The sequence below is a fragment of the Moschus berezovskii genome, chromosome 12, assembly GCF_049115385.1.
Source record: "Moschus berezovskii isolate FMDL1 chromosome 12, NW_MosBer_1.0, whole genome shotgun sequence".
Lineage (NCBI taxonomy): Eukaryota > Metazoa > Chordata > Mammalia > Artiodactyla > Moschidae > Moschus > Moschus berezovskii.
Genome location: NC_142471.1, coordinates 68,219,273 through 68,244,901, shown reverse-complemented (window position 1 = coordinate 68,244,901; position 25,629 = coordinate 68,219,273). Strand labels below are relative to the sequence as shown.

The following is a 25,629-nucleotide window of genomic DNA, read 5'->3' as shown; positions in this document are numbered from 1 at the left end:
TATCATCCCTGGAGGGAGATGGCATGTACCCCAGTCACCTTAGGGCATTAGGGAGCCTGGGCCCAAAGTTCAATGAAAGTATGGCTGTTTGGATTGTGGCAGGGCTGTAGTTCATATTTTGGGCTAATTAACTGCACACTGGACAGTAGGACAAGTTTTTTTAAGCACAAAACTTCATTTTATCAGAAGCCACACAACTTCGCTGCCCCAGAGTTTTATCATCTATAAAGAATGAGAGTAACATAGCCAGTAAAACAGGGTTAACCATTGTGATGTGTGATAGCACAGTGTTCAGCACATAGTAGGCACTCAATAAATTGTTGTAAAATGGAACTTTCAAGTTGTGTGGCTTCTCCTCTAGTCAGTCTGTATATAGCAAAAGTGGAGATGGTTTGACATAGAGAGGCTGCCTAAAGACAGAAGGTGGGGGAAAACACATACATGGCTGAATTTCTCTTACCTGTCCTGAATGTTTTTAGAAACATGACAGCAGAAGCTGTGGGCTTTAGGGTCTGCTCTCCCTGCCGAAGAGCCTCCTGAATTCTCAGAAACACAAACTGCTAAGGTTTACTGACCTTCCGGCCCAGGGCAAGTCCCATTCAGTTTGGCTCTTCCTAACTGATCATAGCTTTGTTGAGTAAGATGAACTGCTTTGGTTCCTTGTGATTTGTTAATGGTCTTATACTTGTGCTTGAAGGCATTTTGGCCACTTTGAAACCACAAACAAATAATTTGCTTCCCGTTAGGCCTCTTGCCCTACCAGTGAACACTGGTGGGTTTTCTGAGTTTTTGTTTTTGTTTTAAGTGGACACAAAGACAGTTTGAGTCCGTCATCTGGTTTAAAATCAGTTTTATTTGAAAGTTTTATGAATCCTGGGGGAATAGAAATATCTTTAATATAAAAATCAAGGAAATGTTTCATATAGCAATCTTTTAAGTTTTCCCTAAAGAGTAGAGGCAAAACTAAGCTAGTTCAGTCCTTATGAACAAAACAATGAAATTTAACTCTGTCAGTATATAATATAGGCTAAATGCAAGAAGTTAGAAAGTATGACAGGTGGAAGAGCAAAGGTGCTAATTGTAAATTCTGACACTGTAAATTAAAAAAAGCAAGGAATGGAAAGAAAAAAGTATACCCATGTATGTAAATCTATTTTAAAAATACTTTTGCAGTCTTAAATACTTTTACCTCTCTTGATCGTCTCCCTCCTAAAGTAAGTCCTGTATATTTTCAAACTTGAGTTTTATTTCAAATATCCTTTGAGCATTACCTGGGTTCTTTCTTGCATTTGCCTGTCATAGATTTGCCTAGAATTAACAATAGTTGTTTAGGAAGTCAGGCTCTGAGGTGTTTGCCCTGGCATGTACATTCATTCCTTAGCCAGGGTCTTGTAGGCTTGGAGCTCTTTGAGGCCGAGGGACTGGGGTATCTATTTCAGTGATGATTAACGTCCAAAGTGGTGAGATGGACACAGATAAGCAGAGTGTGTTTGTTTGTTTTAAAATGATTGCACCTAAGAGCATTTTTCTGACCCAGAAAGCATAAAGTTTCCTAACCCTGAACAGAAAAGACATTGCTCACTGGTTACTTTTAAGGCCTAAACAGTGATTTTCAGAAAACAATTAGCAACTTAAAGTAACTTCGGCTCTCTCCTTCACCTTTCTGCAGTACCTAGAAAGCAATCATTTACTTGTTCTCCAGTTCATTGAAAGGTTTCATATATGGATGTATTTATTTTCAGCTTTTTTGGAAAGGCTTTGTTTTGAATGGTTTTGTGAGTTAATAAAAGTGAATTCAGTTTACATATTTGAAATAAATAAAACAGTACACCTGTGGAAGCAGGAAATGGTCTAGTGCAGTCAGTCCCTCCAAATGCAAACTGGAGGACTTTCCTTCAAGACTGTGAGAACATGGAAGCTGCTTATCTCCTTTCCAGTCTTGTAAAACTCGAACAGTAGGGAATGACTCTCCTAACTTTCAAGGCAGAATCATGGAGAAACCCAAAGTCCTCATAATCTACAAGATAAACAGTTCATGTTGGAATGAAATCTCTGAAAGTATTTCAATATTCTATTTCTTACTTTCAGTTTTCTATGTCTAGCCCCTTCATCTTTGATAAAGATTGTGCTTGAGCTGCTTGAAATCAAACCGGCAGTGAGGTTACTGATGAAGCATACATATTAAAAAAAAAGTATTTTTAAGTGTTTGACATAGAAAAGGATTATCTTTGTGTGGCAGCTTAACTTTAACTCTGGAATAACCCTGGCATTGAATTAGTTTCTGGTCCTAACTCAGAACCATGGAACAGGGAGAATTTCAGGTAGACTCTTCTTGAGGCCAGGCTCCAATAACTTTTGAATATTTAAGATGAGATTGACTGGAAAAACAAGGAGAAAGTTGAGTTTTGAGTTTCCAGTGAAAATTGACATGCCCCCACACTCTGATCTACAGAAGCAGATTTTTGATAAACTCCAGAATTTATCTCAGGTGTGTCAGCCATCAGATGAAGTTGAGAATCCAAAGATTTGGTTTATTCTTGAGAAAAGTCCTTTTTATTTAGCAGTCTTGCTCAGATTTGAACAAGTATTATAATTTAAGGTGTAATCAGTAGAAGCAAGATGTTTGTTCTAATTAAGAATGTGTTTATGAATTTTGAATCATGTAAAGGTTTCACCTGTATCTAAAACTGAGTATGAGACTGTCTGGAGAAAGAATTTATCTCTTGTTAGAGGTTTGACTCCCTTGTCTCAACTTGAAGCCAGTTTTTCATTGTATCCAAATTGTCCACTCTGCCCTCCCTGAAAGTCTGGGCCACCCAATGGGCCCCTGTGTCTGCCCCTCTTTAGCCCACAATTAATTGCCAGTACATTCTTTCTTCTTCTCCTTTTTTGGTATTTGACATGAGCTCAAATTGCTGAGAAAGGTGACAACTGTGAAATGAAGACAGGGCATGGAGACACCTTAAAAAATACATGCAAAGGCCACTAAATGACAAGAGCAGACTGCCAGGCTCTTTCAAAACATCACCACGTCTGTTGACTTTCCATTCCTTGTTCGCAGCACAAAATTGGAGGTCAAAGAATCATAGGAGTTAGAGATGGAAAAGACATTTGGGGTCAGCCAGTTCATGCCTCCACCTTCTCCTGCCCCTGATTCCAAATCATTCCTTCCATTATATTTTCTCCCCCAGCTCTTGTACAGTTTTCACGGTCTTCACTCAACCCCGGCTGTCACCTTTGGGGAGTGATGCTGGAGGCTCTGTCCAGTTTCTCCTCAGCAAAGAGAGATATTGCCTGTGCCCCCAGTTGACATTCATGAACTTCTTTGTTGGTGGTCTCAGCTGAGAGGCTGAAGGTTAACTGGAAGTTTCTCTGCTGCCTGGCAGTGGGGCTTTTCTAGACAGAACTGAGGTGTATTTAGTGTAGATGATATTAGGGAAGGGGAAAAGGGCTGGGATACAGTGCAACTTTACCATTGCTTTGTTCCTTGACTTTTTTGTGGGAAGGTTCTTGACCTGAAAGGAGATGTGTGTGTGTGTGCACACGCACGCTGTGTACACACCTGAGGAATGTAGTATTTTGGAGGTGGACAGAGACAAGGATATATTACTCTGAGTGGGAGTTTGATAAGAACCCTAACTTGGTTATATTGGCACGTTAAACTAGCCAAAATGCTAGTGAAGAAGTAGATGATTATTTTAAGAAGTGCATGTTAAGGAAGAATTAGGTATTAGAAGTGCCAGCTTAGAGTCAAGTTGAGGAGGACAGTTGGGCTGGAGGCCAGTATTTTGGGCCAGAGAACACTTGCTTTTGGGATCTCCTCTTTAAGAAAGTAGAAAAAGGGCTGTCTTGTGTTCACTGACTGCATGGTTTGGCAGGGGGAATGGTCATTTTTAGAGGCAGCTTTGGAAGGTTACCCCCAGCTTCCCCTCTTGTTCCAGCAGCTGTTGGGAACAGTCCGAAGGGGGTATTATATTTCTTCTGGTAACTCTGCCAAGAATGAGAGGAAATCCACAATCTGTGGGCTTTTTGCGGGGATGGGGATGGGGTGGCAGGTGATGGGACAGGGAAATTAAATTGTTTTATAGTAAATATGTTGAGATACTTTTCCTGGAAAGCTGTTGCACTGAAAGGAAAGCTATTTCCCCTGCTCACTAGCTCTGTAATGGGTTCTTTCTCTGTAGAGAAAGGGAAATAGTCTTCTGCTGGTGTTGCTTTTTCTTTCTTCCCTGTAGATCAGGGAATCTTCCCTGACCACCTGTGTTTCTTTGAATTTCGTTTAGAAAGTCCATGTTGAAAAGGTGAGTCAAGATTCAGATACAGGTGGTGTGTGTGACTAAGGGGCCTCCCTCCAGAAGTGAGTTACTAAAGGAGAGCCTCTCTTCATCCCTTATCTTGTCTGCAGTTTGACTTTATCATAATGGCCTGGAAACTGGTGATGTAAAAACTTTCTGGGTGGCATCTGGTTCATGTTCTCTCCATCTCTTCATCCAGGCTGCAAGGGCACCAGCAATTTTGAAGCCTGCCCACTTGGGCTGAGAACCTGTTTTGGTGATTAATATGGAACACAATCACAAGATTAAAACAAAACAAAACAAAAAAAAAACCCTGGGAAGCAGAACAGTATAATTATTCCTCACATTTCAGATGAGGAGCCCAGGGAAAAGTCACTGACGATATGAGAACCAAATTCACTTCTGAGTCTGGTAGTACCTGATTCATGACTCAGAAAATGGCCTGTTCACAAAAAATAGTGGCATCTTTCTTGCTGTTGTTTATTGTTAGTAAGTGCTAGATCAGCCTTTCTGAAAGCTGTATTGTGGGATTCTTGAAAAACTGATTCTGTGATTAAATGAGTATGGGAAATGCTGTGCTCCATATCCCCTCTTTTGAGAGCTCACAATGCCCATTGGTAAGTTAAAGGAAGTCCTTACAAGAGAGACCTGTTTACTTTTGTTTCAGCATTGTCCAAAGTGTGTTGGACTTCAAATTCTTTTTTCTCCCACTTAATATCTCCTAACGTCTTGCATAATACAAACACTGATCAAGTGCCCTGCAAATTTAGAACTTGACCAATAGCAGGAGAAAATGAATGTGAACACGGTCTTAAATCCTAAACCCACATAAAGAATCAGGGTTATGCCCATTGCTTTGGATAACTTTGACATGTGAGTGCCACATTAAGATACTTCATCTGCTCAGATTCCTTTCCTTGAGCCTCTCTAGCATAAGAATTTGGTGGCCTTGGTTGAATTTCTGAAGATGTGGTATTTTGTACATTTTTAGGAAAGGCCTTTGGAGCTTGAAGGTAGTGCGTCTAGGTTCTTGAAAATCTGTAAGTCTTGTTGAAAGTGTGACTTCCCAAAGGGAGAACTGTACTTTTGAGAACTTGCTTAAGCAGTTCCTAGGCAGTATCTATCAAAATACCTATTATACTAGGACCAAGGTTCTTAGCTTTTGTGTCTAAGACATATTTTTATGTGATAGAACTTTTGATAGTACATTAAAGGATTAAAAGATGAATGTCTTCTTTTAAAAAACCTGGCTTTAGAAAGTTGAAAAACCTGTCCATTTACTTGCTTTGGTATGTTAATGTCTGAGTAGAACTGTTTACTGCCCTGACCTTGTACTCTCATATCTTTAGAGGTTAAGTTCATGTATGTTGCTCTGAACATGCAGTCTTTGCTTTTTTTTGTAGCAAATTTTGTCATAAGCCGTATTGTGGCTCAGCAATTTGTCTGACAGATATTTTCATAAAAATGTGGATCTTTGGTTTAGTGAAAATAAGGTCTATAAATCATTAAAAAATTAATAGCAGACTTATTTAAGGTTCCTGGTATATCACTGCTCTGAAGCATACTGGTCGAGATCCACTTTTAGAAGTACTGAGAGTTTTAAGACTCAATTTTGTGGAAATTATGACTGTATTGGACAACCGAGGCATACAGCTATGCAAAGGTAATAATGCCAGAGTTTACGGTAGGTTCAGTCTAAGGGTTCACATGAGAGAGAGAAGAATGTTGGAGGAGTCAGGGAAGTAGAGGCTTAAAGCTGGATTTTGAAGAATGGATGGATTTGACTAGGTCCCAAAGTGGGAAGTAAGCATTTGTTGGGGACAAAGGTAGGCTGGTCTGGGAATATAGGAGAAGATATGGGGATAGGAATGTAAAAGAGATATGGCTTGGTGGGAGTTCATTTGCAGAGTGTGAAGCCCTGGGAGGTGAGGTTGAACAAGTATGGGGAGCTGACGTTCGGAGGCCTTTCAAGGGATGTGTGGGTCTGCTCTGTGCTCTCCTTGTGCTCTCTGTCCTGTCGTCATGCTGGGCATCTTCTCTGTAATCTCACTTCACCTTGGGTGTTGAGGCTGTTCCTATTCCTGGCCTGAAGGATAAGAGTTTAACATAGTATATGGTTTTTCATTGATTTAATTTGAACCTTAATTATAGACCTCTGATCCTGAGGCCATTGGAGGATTTAGTCTAACATATGTATAAATGAAGAGTTAGAAATCTTGTCTTGGACTGTTTAAATACTTGTGTATACATTAAAGCAAAATTCTTAGTCTTGGTAGCAGAACTGGTAGGCACAGGCTGTATGGGGGAAATCTGCTTACCAGTGAGCAGAAAGATCAAAGAAATTGAGAAAATGTTGAATTAAAACTCCAAGCCCAAGGCATCATTTTGCATATGCTGTCTCTGCTCCTTAGCCCAGTGCCCCTTGAGATGGCCTTGTTCTGTGCTTGTGGACAGATACCCTCCTCTCCTGAATTCCCAAGGCAGCAAGATGTTATGGAAATCACGTCAGTCAGCAGGTAGGCAGCATGCGCGGTATCAAGAGGAATCAAACTTCAAGATGAGCCAGAGAGGGAAATTGATTTGTGATCCAGAAGGTTTCTGATCTCAGAGACTGTGTGGATATGACTTCTCTAGTATACTCACACCTCCCCGCTTCATCCCTTAGCCATTTTTCTTCAAATTTGGTTTATTTATTTGCTTTTGGTTTGGAGTGTGAATGAGGAGAGGTGAAATGAAAGGGAACTCTAGATAACTGCTTAGATTAATTTCTGTCCCTCTGGACTCACTGTTGCCAAGATTCTAAGGGGCCTGATACCTTACTGTGGGTGCCTGTTGTGTTGTTTTTGTTTAAAATAGGTCATGCACCCAGGAATGCAGTCAAACTATAATGGTGACTAAGTGCCGGAAAGCTGAGAGGGAGGGGGGCCAAGTGGAAAAATGAGCCTGAGGCAAGAAAAAAGAGGGCTGGGAAAATGGAAGTTCCACCAGGCCCACGGGCCAGGTTAGAGATTTCTCCATGCATTAACAGCTGCGCCAGAAGTTTATTTACAGGGCACTAATCATTTTGGGGGGAGCACCCCCACTTGACACCACTAACTGTCGAAGGAACAGCCAACCGGAGAGTGTTTCTGGGATGGGAAGCAAGAGTCCCTGCTGAATTCCCAGGGGCACCTGCTCCTGTCTTTTCAACCTCTTTGGATGCCTTGTTCTACCAACTCCCTTTAACTGGGCTGTGATAGGTCCCCACAGGGAGGGAGGGCTACCTGTTTTCAGAGACAGAAATTTTTTTTTTTATTCCTCCTGATTTTTCAAGTGCTAAAGCCAATAAGACTATACATATGATTTGGCCACCAACAAGGGAAATTAACCATCAGGAAGAATTGAACAAACAAAAGGGATTAAAAAAAAAAAAGCTGCGTTAAGCTGCTTTTAGCAAAGTGGTACTATTTCTCAAGTGAAAGCCAAGTGGAACATTTTTTTACAGTTGAAATTTGTTTTGAAGGGCCAGAGCCAAGTACTTTGATTATGTTGTTGTTTGTGGGAGAGGATGCTTGCACCTGCCGCTTGGTAGCAGCTTCTAAAGTTCAACTTTGAAAGTTTCTTGCTGCTGTGATCAGGCCCTCAGGGCAGTGTTTTGTTTGACCTTTAGTAAAGTGTCACCAAATGGCATTTAAGTGACCAGGGAGATGACAGAAGTATTGTCCTTATCCTAATTCAGGAAGTATATTGATTCTTTCCCCCTTATTTCCTTCTTGCTGTGATCCAGAATATTCAATTTTTGGTTTCACCTTTACCTGCTAACTTAGAGTTAAAACTGAGGACCATAAAAGACAGTTAACAGGATGAACCAAAACAATTGAAGTCTTAATGAAAAAGATTAGACTTGCTGTTAAATTTTATTTCCAAGTCTCTCCCACATATGAAAGAGGAGATTGTTCATAGCTAACCTCAGTTTTCTAACCATCTAGCAGTAGTGTAGATTGCTGTCTAGAAATGTGAAACTGAGGACTGTGTTCACCCAGTGGAAGAATTTAGTAATATATTTTAGCTTTAACATATGTGTACCCAAATCCTAATCATTCAGCCTGACTTTAAAAGAATAATTTCTAAGAGATGTAATTAAATTAGAAGAAAAATAAATGATTATTAGATTAGCTTTAGTGATGTCACCATTTGTAAATATAAACTGCTACTCTATATAAAAAATAACCATTTTCATAGTGATTTGTAACTTATCTGTTATTTTGTTTTATTTGTCATTTTCAAACATCACAATTGCATGAAATACTATCCTTATAAGAAATACTTACTTCCTAAAACTCCATCTGTTTACCTCTTCTGATCTATTTATGGATACATAGTTTTATGTAGTATCTTTATAAATTAGACTTTGTTTTAAAATTACCACTACTGTTATAGTAATATCCAAAATGTTTTGCATTGTTCACATTTGTCATTTCTCATAGCCATATTTATTCTATTGCATTAGTATACCGTTTTCTCCCACAGGTAGACATTTGGGCTATTTCTAGATTTTAACTCTTACTATACAGCTGCAACGATAAATATCTTTGTAAAAAACATTTTTCTTTTGAATTATTTCTTTGTGAGACAGTTTTGGGAATGCTGGGTCAGAAGCTATCCTGTAACAACTTTTCTTGACAGAATTCCTTTCTGGAAGACTGTACTAATAAGCTACCAGCAATATGTAAACAAACCTAAACCCTTTTATCAAACCAAAGCTAGCATGTGATTTTTCCACTTAATAGATGTGTGGTGGTACTTCATTAATTGTTTTAATGTGCATGTTTGTAAACTCTTATTGTTTCAGGATGTTTCTGCAGTGTTTATCATGTGAACATTGTGTGCCTGTTCTTATCTGCTATTGGATATTGATGACTGGGTATTGGAGACAGGCTGTTATCCTGATAGATTTTTATCAGTCCCCTAAAAGCTTTAGGGATAAAACTTGTACTCATAGCATTAATTGTTAGCCTTCCCCTACTATGTTACTTTCATTTTATTCTTTTTTTTCTTCTATGCAGTATTTAAAATTTAAATACTTAAAAACCTTCTAGTTAAAAATATTTTAAATTTACTCTTTCATTTTGGGAGAATATATTATACATACTATGATATGAGATGAGAATTTTTTGCTCTATTGATATCCAGTTTTATCAAAAGCATTATTATTTTAATGAAAATTTTTATCTTTACCAAAATATTACATTGTAGAAAAATTGGGAAATACATAAAAACACAAAGAAAAAAGTAAAAACACCCAAAGTTGGCTACCCAAAGTTGACTATTTTAGAGTCTATTCTTCTAGGCATGTATATTTTTCTTCTCTCCTTTCTTTCTAGTAAGGCTGGAGATGTTATACAAACCCAACAGCCCTAATTAAGTTGAGATTTCTTTCCTTACTTTACTTTGTTGCATATTAAATTCATATCAGTTTGGGTCATTTCTAGCAAAGATTGACATGAAATAATGAATATATAAAAATCAAAATGTCTACATGGAAAAAATACTATAAAGTAAAAGAAAATAGTAAATTAGGAAAAGATTGACATCTCAGAATATAATAAAGAGCCTTTACAAACACACAAGTAAAAGACCATAAGCCTATTTGGAAGAGGGACAAAGGACATGGATGATCATTTCACAGAAGAAATGGCTTTCAGACACAACCAGATATTCAGTCTTCGCCATAATTAGAAAAAATACACGTCTGAACAACAGGAAGGAATCTTTTTTTGCTTCTTAGAATGGCAAAAGATAAAAAGAAATTTTAAAAGTTTTAAAGGAAAGATATACCCATCTGAATGCAGAGTTCCAAAGAATAGCAAAGAAAGCCTTCCTCAGTGATCAATGCAAAGAAATAGAGAAAAACAATAGACTGGGAAAGACAAGAGATCTCTTCAAGATATTAGAGATACCAAGGGAACATTTCATGCAAAGATGGGCACAATAAAGGACAGAAACAGTATGAACCTAACAAAAGCAGAAAATATTAAGAAGAGGTGGCAAGAATACACAGAACTGTACAAAAAAGATCTCAATGACCCAGATAACTATGATGGTGTGATCACTCAGCTAGAACCAGGCATCCTGGAGTCCGAAGTCAAGTAGACCTTTGAAAGCATTACTACAAACAAAGCTAGTAGAGGTGATGGAATTCCAGCTGAGCTATTTCAAGTCCTAAAAGATGATGCTGTGAAAGTGCTGCACTCAATATGCCAGCAAATGTGGAAAACTCAGCAGTGGCCACAGGACTGGAAAAGGTCCGTTTTCATTCCAGTCACAAAGAAAGGCAATGCCAACGAATGTTCAGACTATTGCACAATTGCACTCATCTCACACGCTAGCGAAGTAATGCTAAAAATTCTCCAAGTACTGCAGCTTCAGCGGTACATGAGCTGAGAACATCCAGATGTTCAAGCTGGATTTAGAAAAGGCAGAGGAACCAGAGATCAAATTCCCAACATCCATTGGATCATAGAAAAAGCAAAAGAGTTCCAGAAGAACATCTACTTCTGCTTTATTGACCATGCCAAAGCCTTTGACTGTGTGGATCACAACAAACTGTGGAAAATTCTGAAAGAGATGGGAATACCAGATCATCTGACCTGCCTCCTGAGAAATCTGTATGCAGGTCAAGAAGCAACAGTTAGAACCGGATGTGAAACAATGGACTGGTTCCAAATAGGTAAAGGAGTATGTAAGGCTGTATATTGTTACCCTGCTTATTTAACTTTTATGCAGAGTACATCATGTGAAATGCCGGGCTGGATGAAGCACAAGATTGCCGGGAGAAATATCAACAACTTAAGATATGCCGATGACACCACCCTTACGGCAGAAAGCAAAGAGGAACTAAAGAGCCTGTTGATGAAAGTGAAAGAGGAAAGTGAAAAAACTGGCTTAAAATTCAACATTCAAAAAATGAAGATCATGACATCTGGTCCCATCACTTCAGGCAATTAGATGGGGAAACAATGGAAGCAGCGACAGACTTTATTTTCTTGGGCTCTAAAATCACTGCAGATGGTGACTATAGCCATGAAATTAAAAGACACTTGCTCCTTGGAAGAAAAGCTATGACCAACCTAAACAGCATATTAAAAAGCAGAGACATTACCAGCAAAGGTCCGTCTAGTCAAAGGTATGGTTTTTCCAGTAGTCATGTACAGATGGGAGAGCTGGACCATAAAGAAGGCTGAGTGCCGAAGAATTGATACTTTTGAACTGTGGTGTTAGAGAAGATTCTTGAGAGTCCCTTGGACTGCAATGAGATCAAACCAGTCAATCCTAAAGGAAATCAGTCCTGAATATTCATTGGAAGGACTGATGCTGAAGCTCCAGTACTTTGGCCACCTGATTCAAAGAACTGACTCATTGGAAAAGACTCTGATGCTGGCAAAGACTGAAGGCAGGAAGAGAAGGGTATGACAGAGGATGAGATGGTTGGATGGCATCACTGACTCAGTGGACATGAGTTTGAGCAAAGTCTGGGAGTCGGTGGTGGACAGGGATGCCTGATGTACTGCAGTCCATGGGGTCACAAAGAATTGGACACAACTGAGCGACTGACCTGAACTGAAGATCATGAAACATAAGGAAAGACTAAGAAACTACTATTAGACCAGAGGAGACTCAGGAGACATAACTAGATACAATGTGGCTACTAGATGGGATCCTGGGAAGATCTGTCCTGTGACTAGTCTTGTGTAAGTCTTCCTGTGAGCATATGTTTTCAGTTCTTTTGAGTAATAGACTGTAGCCTTCCAGGCTCCCACTGTCTGTGGAATTCTCTAGGCAAGAATACTGGAGTGGGTAGCCATTTCCTTCTCCAGGGTATCTTCCTGATCCAGGGACCGAATCTGAGTATCCTGCATTGCAGACAGATTCTTTACTGTCTGAGCCCCTATGAAAGCCTCAATTGCTAGGTCATAGAGTAGGTGTATGTTTCAGTTCAGTTCAGTCGCTCAGTCGTGTCCGACTCTCCGTGACCCCATGAATCACTGCACGCCAGGCCTCCCTGTCCATCACCAACTCCCGGAGTTCACTCAAACTCATGTCCACAGAGTCGGTGATGCCATCCAGCCATCTCATTCTCTGTCGTCCCCGTCTCCTCCCGCCCCCAGCCTTTCCCAGCATCAGAGTCTTTTCCAGTGAGTCAACTCGTTGCATGTGGTGGCCAAAGTATTGCAGTTTCAGCTTCAGCATCAGTCCTTCCAATGAACACCCAGGATTGATCTCCTTTAGAATGGACTGGTTGAATCTCCTTGCAGTACATCAATATTAAACTGCCAGACCTTTTCCCAAACTGGCTGTACTATTGTCATCTCTCACCAAGAATGTAGGAGAGTTCCTTGTTAGACTTCAAAATATATATATATACAAGGAGGATTTCCTCATATTTGGGGGGTATAAACCTCTCAGTCAAATATATGTTTTGTGAAGACTTTCTCCCAGACTGTGGCTTTTGTATTCATTTTGATGGGCAAAAAATTTTAATTTTGATAAAATCTAATTTGTTGGATATTTCTTTTGTATTGTTGCTTTGTCTTAAACTGTTGTCTACTTTGAGTCACAGAGCTATTTTTGTATTTTTTTCTTCTGACAGCTTTATAGTTTTAGATTTTATGTTTAAATCTGTGATCTATTTTTAATTAATTTTTTTGTATGGTATGAGGTAGGAATATTTTCCACATGGCTAGCCAGTGGTACCAGTACTCTTTGTCACCCTTGCTCTGTTAGATTGCTTTGGAATTACTATGGACACTGCAAAGCACAGGCTGTTCTTCTCGGCTCTCTTGATTATCTTAGTGTGGAGAGAGAAGAGTTATCTCTTTCATATCTCCTAACCCCTTCACTTCTATCCAGATATTTTCTGGATGTTCCTGAGTCCTGACTCAAAAGCCCAGGAAGTTTTCTGTGGTTGTCAGTGAGTTGTAGTGACTGGATTTTCTCCTCTGTCTGGACATAGGATGGCCAGTGTACCAGTAAAGGAACGAGTGAAGGTATCTCAGAACTGGAGGTTGGGGCGCTGCCGAGAGGGGATTCTGCTGAAGTGGAGATGCAGGTAAGCAGCCTCTTGACTCCTTTAAAGCTCCCTGGGACATAAAAGCATACTGGGAATGAAAAATCTAGTCCAAGCTGAAGTATAAATGTGCCTGACTTGGGTGATGAACCAGTGGTGATTCTTTAAACACCACGAAGGGGGCAGCAGAAGGACAACTTTTTTTCATATTTAAAAAAAGATTACCCCAAAAAATGTACTTTAATTTAACAGAGCCTGTATTTTTATGATTATAAAAATAATAAATGTTTATTGTAGAAATTTGAAAAAAAAGTTAAAGAAGAAAATAAACTTATCTAAATCCTACCACTCAGAAGTAACCTCTGTTAATACACCTCATCAAAAGAAAGAAATGAAGCCAATACTCCACCTCATCTTGTTTTACAATTTTTTTTTAAAAAAATGTTCTACTCTAGGGAGTTACACCGTCCCTCTTGGCTTCCTGTAGTGCTCTCTCCTACTTTTATTAAAAAGCTAAATAGGATCTGAGGGTTTGGATATATACGTTACAGGAGGCAGAGCTTAGAAAAAATGGCAGGAGATTTAAATATTGGCTTTGGCACTGCTAATGCCACAGATTTTATACCTCACTGATACTAAATTATTCCAGTTATTATTTGATTACTCACCAAAAAGTACTCCTTGTTGATTGGTTGAAATGGACAGGGAACAGCATGATTCCACATTCCAGTTGACCTCGACCTCTGCTCATAGGGCCAGGCAGGCTTCTTCATGTGATGAAGAGGTGTCCAGTTTTGCTTGTGTCCAACTTCTGCTGCTTTCACTGACACGAGTTCCTGTGAATTATGTGGTAGTGGTGATGGTAAAGAAACTTGGGAAGAAAGATGAATTTGTATGACAAAGGGCTTTACCTTCTCCTTCCTATTTGCCTTTTATTACCAGAAGGAAGAGTTTATTTCTCTGTCAAGGTTTTGTTCCTGATGTCTTTTTGGGCTGGTTTCAAGCAGTGTGGCAAATAAATACACAAAACGGTTACTAGGCTGCCCCGGGATTCTCCACTGTTCACCTGGCATGAACCTGGTTTCTTGTGCTGAGCAAATGGCTATTTACCAGATGGCTCTAAACACATGAATTCCAAACCCTTCTGTTTGTTGCCCACTTGAGTATGCCACAAACTGGTGCAAGGGCATGTTGAAGAGGAATGTGCGTAATGAATGAGAGTGCAGGCATCTCTGCACTATACGTGTTCCATATAATATATGCACACACTTGTTAAAACCTCATGTGCAGAAATTAGTTGCTACAAAGTCCAAGCTGCATTTAATGGTCCGTCAAGTCAATTTGCAGAACTTTTGTACATTCCCATGACGCTTGTATTAAGGAGTCTGGGGAAGAAACACAGCCCAGTTTGCTCAGACAGACTTGGCAGTGGGAGATGGTGTCTCTATAAATGGGGATGAATCATCTGTCCCTATGCTTTGCTTGGGATCTGGTAGCTCCAGGACCCCGCTGTGGTGTAGGACAGGCTGTGGGGATGTACCTTGGGAAAGGAGTATAGTCCCCACCAGAGAACATGGTGTTTGGCAGAGTCCTGTTTGTTTTTAAGGCTTACTCCATGCCATGGGACTGGTCTGTGGCTTCCAATGTTTCTTCCTCCTGCCAGATTGTGGTTAGAATCTTTTAACTGTTTGTGTATTTCTCTTATCAGCTTTCTGTGAGAGCCAATCATTTCTCTGTAGTTACTGAACTATAGTACACTCTCTGGAGCTATGTTTTGCCATTGCCACACTTAGCCTCTAGTACAGAAACTTAGATATCCTCTGAGAGGATCTAGGTGTTTAATCAGTACATTAGCATCCCGTCCTAAATGACTTTATTCCTTTCACTTAAAAATGGCCCCTTTGCTCTAGTAGGACAAGGGAATGGGGCTTCCCTTGGATCATTCTTCTCTTTTCTCTATCATGCCCTAAGTGATATACTGGGAAAAAGGTATGTATGGGAGTCTTGGAATCTTAAAACTTACCAATTAATCTTCAGATAGTGAGGACACAGAATGAAAGAAAATTATTTCATCTGAGTGGAAGGTTTCTTTTTGCTCTTCCCCACCCCTCAATTATTGCTTTTTTTGAGGGGCGGTGCTCTGTCTACTCAAAAGAAGTCTATAGGTAGCCAGTAATTCAAGTCTTAAACATTCTCCATTTATTTATTTAGGCACCATGGGTAGCTAGGCTTCCCTGGTGGCTCAGATGGTAAAGAATCCTCCTGCAATACAGGAGATCTGGGTTCGATCCCTGGGTCAGGAAGATTCCCTGGAGAAGGAATGGCTACCCACTCCAGTATTCTAGCCTGGAAAATTCCAAAGACAGAGGGTCCTGGAAGGTTAAAGTTCATGGGGATCGCAAAGAGTCAAACACAGCTGATCAACTAACACTTTCACTGTCATATGGGTAGCTAGGGGGGTAGTTCCCTGACCAGGGATTGAACCCTGGGGCCTTGGCAGTGAAAGTACCAAGTCCTAATCACTGGACCACCAGGGAACTCCCAAGCATTCTCCTTTTAAAAGTAACATTTAATGGGTCTTTTATTCTGACTTTCTTTTAGAAAGTCCAAAGAAGATAAGTAAGTAAGTAAATGAAAGTCGCTCAGTCATGTACAACTGTTTGCGACCCCATGAACTATATAGTCCATGGAATTCTCCAGGCCAGAATACTGGGATGGGTAGCCTTTCCCTTCTCTAGGGGATCTTCCCAACCCAGGGATCAAACCCAGGTCTCCCGCATTGTGGGCGGGTTCTTTACCAGCTAAGCTACAAGGGAAGCTAAAAGAAGATAGGGTCACCACAAAGCTTAATCACTCTAGTTTTCTAGGGAAATAGTGATAAAGAAGATATTTCTAGGGAAATAGTGATAAAGAAGATAGGGTCACCACAAAGCTTAATCACTCTAGTTTTCTAGGGAAGCCTAAGGGTAGGTAGTAGTTTTGAAGAAGGGGAGTGAGATATAGACTTAGCCTAACAGGTAATGCTAAGTTGGGGATTGGTCAGCCTTTCTAAAGACGGAAGTTGAATTTTCCTGCTATGTCTTGATGATCCTTAAATTTTGTTTTTCATCTCTGCAGTCAGATGCCCTGGATGCAGCTAGAGGGTGATTCTCTGTACATATCCCAGGCTAATTTCATCCTAGCCTATCAGTTCCGCCCAGATGGTGCCAGCTTGAACCGGAGGCCCCTGGGAGTCTTTGCAGGACATGATGAGGACGTTTGCCACTTCGTGCTGGCCAACTCGCATATTATCAGTGGAGGGGGGTAAGTGCTACAGGCTTGTCCTTCCTTCCTCCTCAGTATTCTTCAGAGACCTTCTGTCTGCCTCTGACTTTTCTGTCACTACTCCAGAAGGATAAGTAGGGAGACTAGAATAAGGGGTAATGTTTTTTTTCCGTTTAAAGCAGGTACTTAATAGGGTAAGCTGGAAAAGGAAAACAGGAAGAACCTTTAATGAGAAGGGAAGCTGGTTTTGATACTCTCAAGGGGGAGATTTTTTTTGTCTCTCAGCTTTCTTCAGCCCCAAGTGTACCGAAGAAGTAAAGGTATCTAGAAACTTAGCACCTTATTGGGCTGAATTGCCTAAAGCTTAGCAAATTGGAAGTCATTGGAGATTTGGGCTGTTTCTATAGACTTGTTCTTTTCCTGCAGAGAAAGTAATTAGCTCTCAGGGGTTGGCTTCTTCTTTCTCTCCTAGAGATGGGAAGATTGGTATTCATAAGATTCATAGCACCTTCACTGTCAAGTACTCGGCCCATGAACAGGAGGTGAACTGTGTGGACTGCAAAGGGGGCATCATTGTGAGTGGCTCCAGAGACAGGACAGCCAAGGTGAGATCTCCTCCTTACATACTGCTATTCCCTCCTGTCTATAGGGAGTGGGGAGGGAGGGGGTGAATAGGGGCTTGAGTTTCAGGATTGGTGGAGGGCATTGAGTTGGGGCATCAGGGGAACGGCACAATAAAGAACTCACTTATGTGCCTCTGGCATGCAGCTTGCCATGCCAGGCTGTGTCCCTGCCAGCTGGCCAGGGAAAGGAGTGGACAGTGGCTGGGAAGTTTGCCACTCACTTGAAATGTGGCGTGAACTCAAAAACAGAGGGCCTGGCCAGCTTTTCCTCCTGAGCTGAGTTTCCTCAAGTTTGTGGGTTGAGTTCTAACCCCAATATTTTATTTTAAAATCTCCCACCTTTTGCTCACTCTGTGTTTGGGAAGGGTAATTTTTTACCACCTTGTTTATAAGGAATCGGGCTGATAATTGAAATGTGTTTTTACTGCTTCTCTGGAGAGTGATGTGGTCAGTAAGCAGTGGAAAGACAATGAGAGGAGGGCATTGTTTGTTGTGTCATTGCCAAGTTGCCTGGTCTAAACTCAGACATCTGCCAAGGCCCAACAGAATGAGACTGATAAGTAGCGTGACCCCTGCTTTATGGACTCAGCTCCTTCATGTCTGGGTTAAATAGGCTTCCACATGTGAGACGGAGAAGAAGTTTCTCCATCTCTGTGTCCCATAGCCCTTGCCAGAGCTCACATATGCCTGGTCCTTTGGAGCTGCTGTGGGAACTTTGCTGACAATTCAGCTGATGGTGCAGGAAGCTTGATAGGTTCTTGCTTATGTGTTTCCCAGCGTCTGGAGATTCCACATTGCTAACAGGAGTGAAATGCTTGTCCACGTCAGCTAGTGGGGCTCTAAGACACATGGGCAGAGGACTCAGGAGAGAGAAGTTGCAGTCTACTAACTTTTCTGACTCCATGTTCTCTTTATTGATTATACCTTCATGTAAAAATGTTGCTAATTTATGTAAAAAGGACTAAATATGTTCCTTTCTATTTATGGAAGTTTCTCCTCCCTTTGCTAATTTTTTTCTTACACTTTGTATTCTGTCAGAGAAATGTGCTCATCAGCACAGGGAGCCTGAAAAAAATTCAGAAAATCTTTCAAACCAACATGGAAACTGAATTTCTTTTATCCAAATCCTCCACCCCATACTTATTTCGCATTTCTGAGTGGTCACCGTCTTTGTACCATTCCTTGCAAAAAGACTAGCCTTAATTTTGCTGTGCTTCTCAGAAGACAGTTTTCTCAGAAACCTTTTGTACACGTGTGACCTGATAGTCTTGTCTCATTCTAGGATTGTATTGTCAAGGCTTCAAGTTTCTCTGTGAAACCTTCAATGATGCCTCTTTCTTCCATCCATTTCTCTGTTGTCTGCCACCCAGAGCAGTACACAACTAAGTTTTATGACCATATGTAGCAATTCATGGTATAGACTGATTACAGTTGAAGATTGACTGCAGTTTTACTTGGAATATTGGGTTAGTTTCAGGTTTTTTTTTTTTTTTTTAGTTTCTGGTCTTACATTTAGCTCTCTAATCCATTTTGAATTTATTTTTGTGTATGGTGTTAGGAAGTGTTCTAGTTTCATTCTTTTACAGGTGGCTGACCAGTTTTCCCAGCACCACTTGTTAAAGAGACTGTCTTTTCTCCATTTTATATTCTTGCCTCCTTTGTCAAAGATGAGGTGTCCATAGGTGCGTGGATTTATCTCTGGGCTTTCTATTTTGTTCCATTGATCTATATTTCTGTCTTTATGCCAGTACCATACTGTCTTGATGATTGTGGCTTTGTAGTAGAGCCTGAAGTCCGGCAGGTTAATTCCCCCAGTTCCTTTTTTCTTCCTCAAGATTGCTTTGGCTATTCGAGGTTTTTTGTATTTCCATACAAATTGTGAGATTATTTGTTCTAGTTCTGTGAAAAATATCGTTGGTAGCTTGATAGGGATTGCATTGAATGTATAAATTACTTTGGGTAGTATACTCATTTTTACAATATTTATTCTTCCAATCCATGAACATGGTATATTTCTCCATCTATTAGTGTCCTCTTTGATTGCTTTCAGTAGTGTTTTATAGTTTTCTATGTACAAGTCTTTTGTTTCCTTAGGTAGATATATTCCTAAGTATTTAATTCTTTTCGTTGCAACAGTGAATGGAATAGTTTCCTTAATTTCTCTTTCTATTTTCTCATTATTAGTGTATAGGAATGCAAGGGATTTCTGTGTGTTGATTCTATATCCTGCAACGTTACTGTAATCATTGATTAGCTTTAGTGGTTTTCTGGTAGAGTCTCTAGGGTTTTCTGTGTAGAGGATCATGTCATCAGCAAACAGTGAAAGTTTTACTTCTTCTTTTCCAATTTTTATTCCTTTTATGTCTTTTTCTGCTCTGATTGCTGTGGCCAAAACTTCCAGAACTATGTTGAATAGTAGTGGTGAGAGTGGGCACCCTTGTCTTGTTCCTGACTTTAGGGGAAATGCTTTCAGTTTTTCACCATTGAGGATAATGTTTGCTGTGGGTTTGTCATATATAGCTTTTATTATGTTGAGGTATGTCCCTTCTATTCCCACTTTCTGGAGGGTTTTTATCATAAATGGATGTTGAATTTTGTCGAAGTACAACTATTTAGTGTTTTAGAGTTTTTAAGCATTAAAGTCAGTACTCTCTAATTCTCAAATTGTCACTATAGTACATTCCTATTCCTTTTGAAGATTTCTTTTTTAGTCAGTGACAGAATTCTTCCCTTGGTTCAACTCCAGGAAGCTAGTCAGCTATTTTTGGGGTTCCCAGTGACCTCCAGGCCAGCTCATCTTTTCTAGCTTTCAGTATGCTGCTTCTTTCCCCTCCTTCTATTGCTGTCTTTGCGTTTAGCCACCTTCATCTTCCTGGACCATTTTCAGTTATCCACAGTTAGCCTTTTATAACTGACTCTCCATTTCTTTTTGGTGGCATCTATAATTCTCCAGCTGCTTCTCCAGGTTTCTAAAACCTGAGCCTACATAAGAACTTAGTCATGTTCATCTGTAAACAGCGATAGACCTCTGACCCTGACGCAAGTTTCAGAATTACTGTGACTTAGCTTGGATTGCCCCTCTGGACTGACTTTAGTGAGACTGGCTCCATTCTGAGATGTGATAGAATGGTAGCTTACATTCTTGCTGGGTCTGGGCCAGGGCTGATCATTTGTTCATTTTTTTCCTTTTTTTTTATTTCTGATAAGTGCCTCCTCTATGTGAAGCTTCAAAGGGGAAGAAGATAGTCTTTCTTTAAGAGGAACTGAGACTGCATGTACTAGCTATGAAACTGGTTGGAAGTGGCCAGGTTTATGAAGTTGTAAGGCTCTAGGGAAAGGGCCAGAAAGTTTCAGGTTTAGAGGGTACACATCAGACTTGGAGGGGAGATTTTATGAAGGAGGGAACATTTGAACTGTTTTTTTTTTTCATTTTTTAGGTATTTTTCAGTGATAGGTTTGCTTTTTTTGTTTTATAATAACATAGAATGTACAGGCACTGTGCTAATAAGCCCTTTACATTTATTCATTTTCTCATTTTATTTAGTGTAGTTTTTCCCCCCGTAATTATTATTGGAGTATAGTTGATTTACAATGTTGTGTTAGTTTCTGCTGTACAGCAAAGTGAATCAGTTACACATACTTTTTTAAGAGTCTGTTCTCATATAGGTCATCACAAAGCATTGAGTAGAGTTCCCTGTGCTATACATATAGTGGGTCTTTATTAGTTATCTGTTTTTCATGTAGTAGTGTGTATGTGTCAATCCCAGTCTCTCAATTTATCCTTCCCCCTACATCCCCCTTGGTAACCATTAGTTTTCTATGTCTGTGACTCTCTTTCTGTATTGTAAATAGGTTCACTTGTACCATTTTTTAGATTATACATGCAAGTATTATCATGTGATATTTGTCTTTTTTCTGTCTGACTTACTTCACTTAGTATGACAGTCTCTAGGTCCATCCAAGTTGCTGCAAATGACATTATTTCTTTCTGTATTATGACTGAGTTATATTCCATTGTATGAATGTACCACATCTTTATCCCTTCTTCTGTTGGTGGATATTTAGGTTGCTTCCATGTGTTGCCTATTGTGACTAGTGTACAGTGAACATTGGGGTACATGTATCTCTTCAAACTATGGTTTTCTCTGAATCTGTGCCACAGTGGGATTGCTGGATCATATGATAGCTCCATTTTTAGTTTTTTTATGAAACCTCCCTACTGTTCTCCATAGTTCTCCAGCATTTATTGTTTGTAGATTTTTTGATGATGGTCATTCTGACTGGCGTAAGGTGAAACCTCATTGTAGTTTGTTTTGCATTCCTTCCGTGATAGCTGGGTTGTTAAAAAATCTGCCTGCAATGTGGGAGACCTGGGTTTGATCCCTGGATTAGGAAGATCACCTGGAGAAGGGGAAGGCTATCCACTCCAGTATTCTGGCCTGGAGAATTCCATGGACTGTATAGTCCACGGGGTTGCAAAGAGGCAGGCACGACTGAGCGACTGTTACATAGTGTATCTTATGTATACCCTGCTGTGTCTACTTTATTTTTGAAGATTTTCTATTATTATTATAAATTATTGGTCATCTTTAATGGTTTCACAATGGAATTTATAATTTAGTTATTATTTTTCCTATTGGATGTTTATATCTAGCTTTTCCTATAGTAATAAGAAGCACCATTATGATGCCTCAGTTCAGTTCAGTCGCTCAGTCGTGTCCGACTCTCCGCAACCCCATGAATCACAGCACGCCAGGCCTCCCTGGCCATCACCAACTCCCGAAGTTCACTCAAACTCATGTCCACAGAGTTGGTGATGCCATCCAGCCATCTCATTCTCTGTCGTCCCCTTCTCCTCCCGCCCCCAACGTTTCCCAGCATCAGAGTCTTTTCCAGTGAGTCAACTCGTTGCATGAGGTGGCCAAAGTATTGCAGTTTCAGCTTTAGCATCAGTCCTTCTAATGAACACCCAGGACTGATCTCCTTTAGAATGGACTGGTTGGATCTCCTTGCAGTCCAAGGGATTCTCAAGAGTCTTCTCCAGCACCACAGTTCAAAAGCATCAATTTGGCGATCAGCTTTCTTCACAGTCCAACTCTCACATCCATACATGACCACGGGAAAAACCATAGCCTTGACTAGACGGACCTTTGTTGGCAAAGTAATGTCTCTGCTTTTAAATATACTATCAAGGTTGGTCATAACTTTCCTTCCAAGGAGTAAGCCTCTTTTAATTTCCTGGCTGCAATCAGCATCTGCAGTGATTTTGGAGCCCCAAAAAATAAAGTCTGACACTGTTTCCACTGTTTTTCCATCTATTTCCCATGAAGTGATGGGACCAGAGGCCATGATCTTTGTTTTCTGAATGTTGAGTTTCAAGCCAACCTTTTCACTCTCCTCTTTCACTTTCATCAATGATGCCTGCTGCTGCTGCTGCTAAGTCACTTCAGTCGTGTCCGACTCTGTGTGACCCCATAGACTGAAGCCCACCAGGCTTCCCCGTCCCTGGGATTCTCCAGGCAAGAACACTGGAGTGGGTTGCCATTTCCTTCTCCAATGTGTGAAAGTGGAAAGTGAAAAGTGAAAGTGAAGTCGCCCAGCCACGTCCGACCCCCAGCGACCCCACGGACTGCAGCCTACCAGGCTCCTCCATCCATGGGATTTTCCAGGCAATAGTACTGGAGTGGCTTGCCATTGCCTTCTCCGTCAATGATGCCTAATGCCTGCCAAATACTGTGCTCCTGTGCTAGGTGCTTTACACTTACCTTCACTTTTCCACACTGCAACCCTCAGAGTTAGGCAGTACCTCCCATTTTATACATGAGGAAACTGAGGCTAAGAAGTTATAAAATATTCCTAACATCATAGATACAGAAGTAGCAACTAGGGTTCAAACTTAGATTTGTCTAATTCTAAAGCCCTTATGTGCTCTTCCTGCTAATGCAGCTGCAGGGAATATTTTTATCATTAGGTTTTTCTTCATTTTAGGATTATTTTCTGAGGATAGAGTCTCAGGATTAGAATTACCAGGTTTAAGGCTTTGGTCATTTTAAGGGTGTGTATACATATTGCCAGTTGTTTTATAAAAGGACTGTATATATGTCCACTTCCACTGAATTATATCTTCTTCAGGGATGAGTCTTTTTGGATTTGACCACTGAAGGTTAAGATGTGATCAGCATACTCATGTTTTGGTGGATGGTGTGCTTCTGGTGCAGGTCAAGAGGGCCACTTTCCCTAGATTGTGCTTGAGAAATTGCAGCATGCTTCTGGAGCCACTCCTGGGAACCAGGAACTTTGTTCTGTGGTTTTTCACAGTGGGATCCATTAGCCTGTTCAGTGAAGGACTCTAGTGAATTCTGGCCTTGAGCTGTACTCATAGATTTTGTAATCACAGTCTTTAGTGTCTCCCTACCCACCCCCAATAAGAACCTGTCTCCTCGGTAGTTTGCATCAGGGAAGAGGCAAACTTCTCTTCCAAGCTGAGCCAATCTGAAAGAGGACATTGAATGCATCTAGTTACTACCAAAGTGACCTGATCCAAAAGAATGAACCAAGATCATGGCATTCCAGGAGAAGCTGTGGTATTGACCTTTGTTTTCTTCCTTCTTCATTCAGTATCTTCTTATTAAATTTATTTTCTTTTCCCTATGTTGGGAAAAGTAACTCACACCCTCCTCCCCTATCATAGACACACAAAACCTAAGAAACACTGTCTCCTTTTTAGAGAAGAGATGTGATCCTAAGAAGTCAGGACCACCCCCACTCCATCACCTACCCCTTAAACTCAAGGAATGTTTCCTGAGAGTTCTTCCATCTAAGGTCCTGACTGACTTTCGTGTGTTCCCCTTATAGAACCTCAGGGACCTTGAGAGGTCACTGATCCATCTGGCTGCCTCAGGATCCCTCCTCAGTTGCTGTCTGGGGACAGCCGTGTACATCTGAGGTTTCCTCTCTGTTTGGTTAGAGGCTTAGTCCCCTGTGTGTGTCATCTAGGGTAGGGTGCGGTGAGGGGGCCTTGTGCTTAATGGGAGATTTCTAAATGCACTGACCACTGAGAGGGCTCTGTGAGTGTTGATTAGAGTTAAGCCCAGAGTGGCTGCTAATGTACATTCCTGACTGATAGGGACCAGATAATGTTCTCCAAGCAATATTTTTAACCTGTGGGAGATATGGAAGCTTAAAAGAGTTAAGCTTTTTTGCTACTTTTGGTGACACTAGGTGCTAAATTCCCTGCTGACATGAATAGCACTGGATTCTGGGTATTATCAACAAACAAACAACAACACACCACCTTCCCACTTTGAAGTCCTCTTCTTCCATTATTCCTTCCCTTGGATCTTTCTCTTTTACTCCTGTCTCTCTAATTCTACTCTAATTCTGTCTCTGTCCTCTCATACTGGGCCTTCTATCTACCTCTCCAAAGTAAAATCTTGGTGACAGATAGGAAAAGGAAAATCCACAAACACAGGGAGGTTATTGAGAGAGGTGAGCCTCCCCTGCTAATGCTTCTTAGTCGGATCCCAGTTGAGGAACGTGAAACTGATTCCCTAGTATAGAACTGGCTGCTGCTTAAGGGTTCTCAGGTGGAAGTGAGAGGGTGGTTAGGATTTGGAGCTGGCGTCTCTCCAGGTGGTAGGGAAGGCAGAAGCTGGAGAGGCCCCTCTGTGTTCCCCAGAGCTCTGTGTATGCAGGACAGAAAGATTCTCTGTTCCCCCACCCGCTTGGGACAGGGACTCCACCTGGTGCATCTTCCCAGCCCCCCTACCCGATCCCAGCAATGCCAACGAGAGCATCTCCTCTCCTGTTTCCAGGTATGGCCTTTGGCTTCAGGCCGGCTGGGGCAGTGCTTACACACCATCCAGACTGAAGACCGAGTCTGGTCCATTGCCATCAGCCCATTGCTCAGGTAAGGGAGATGTTTTGGGGTATGATTTTGTCCTATGAAATAATGCTTTTATTTTACAAGGCAGGTGGGTGTCATCAGGAGAGGCTTGGGGCCCATGTCCACTTGGGCTTGTGTGCAAAGTCATGTTTGTGGAGTAGATTCATTGACAGCTGTAGCAAAAGTGCTGATTTTGATGGTGGCTTTATCCTACCCTTTGGCCTGACTGGTGTCTCTCTAGTTTTACCTGTGACTAAGTGAGCTTTGCATCCTGACTTCTGCTTTCTAGGCTTTCTTAAACCGAGGTAGAGCCTCTCCCCAAGCAGGGTATATCGACACCCTCTCTGCACCTGCTCTATCACAGTGTTTACCTGGTGTCTTCTCCTACTTCCTTCACCCTTCACTCCCCACCGAATGATCAATAGGAAAGCTGTGGGGCTGACACCCTCAAGCGTCAGGTTTAAGTCAGTCACTTGTTTAGGAGAGAGTTGGTCCCCCTCTTTGCTCAGCCCCCTT

The 25,629-nt window shown here is 40.9% G+C and overlaps 1 protein-coding gene and 1 non-coding gene across 5 annotated transcripts in view; one reads left to right on the top strand and one right to left on the bottom strand.

The window, feature by feature from the left end:
* The window catches only part of FBXW4 (F-box and WD repeat domain containing 4), a 108,916-nt gene that overhangs the window by 4,028 nt on the left and 79,259 nt on the right, over positions 1-25,629 (top strand). For all 4 annotated transcript variants that reach the window (XM_088842279.1, XM_088842277.1, XM_088842278.1 and 1 more), the window contains exons 2-5: positions 13,288-13,383; positions 16,459-16,644; positions 17,078-17,210; positions 25,043-25,137. In XM_088842279.1, coding sequence (XP_088698405.1) covers positions 13,288-13,383; positions 16,459-16,644; positions 17,078-17,210; positions 25,043-25,137 — 510 coding nt within the window. The remainder of the gene's footprint in view (positions 1-13,287; positions 13,384-16,458; positions 16,645-17,077; positions 17,211-25,042; positions 25,138-25,629) is intronic.
* TRNAE-UUC (transfer RNA glutamic acid (anticodon UUC)) lies at positions 15,805-15,878 on the bottom strand. The gene has a single exon. It is a non-coding gene; the product is annotated as a tRNA-Glu (tRNA).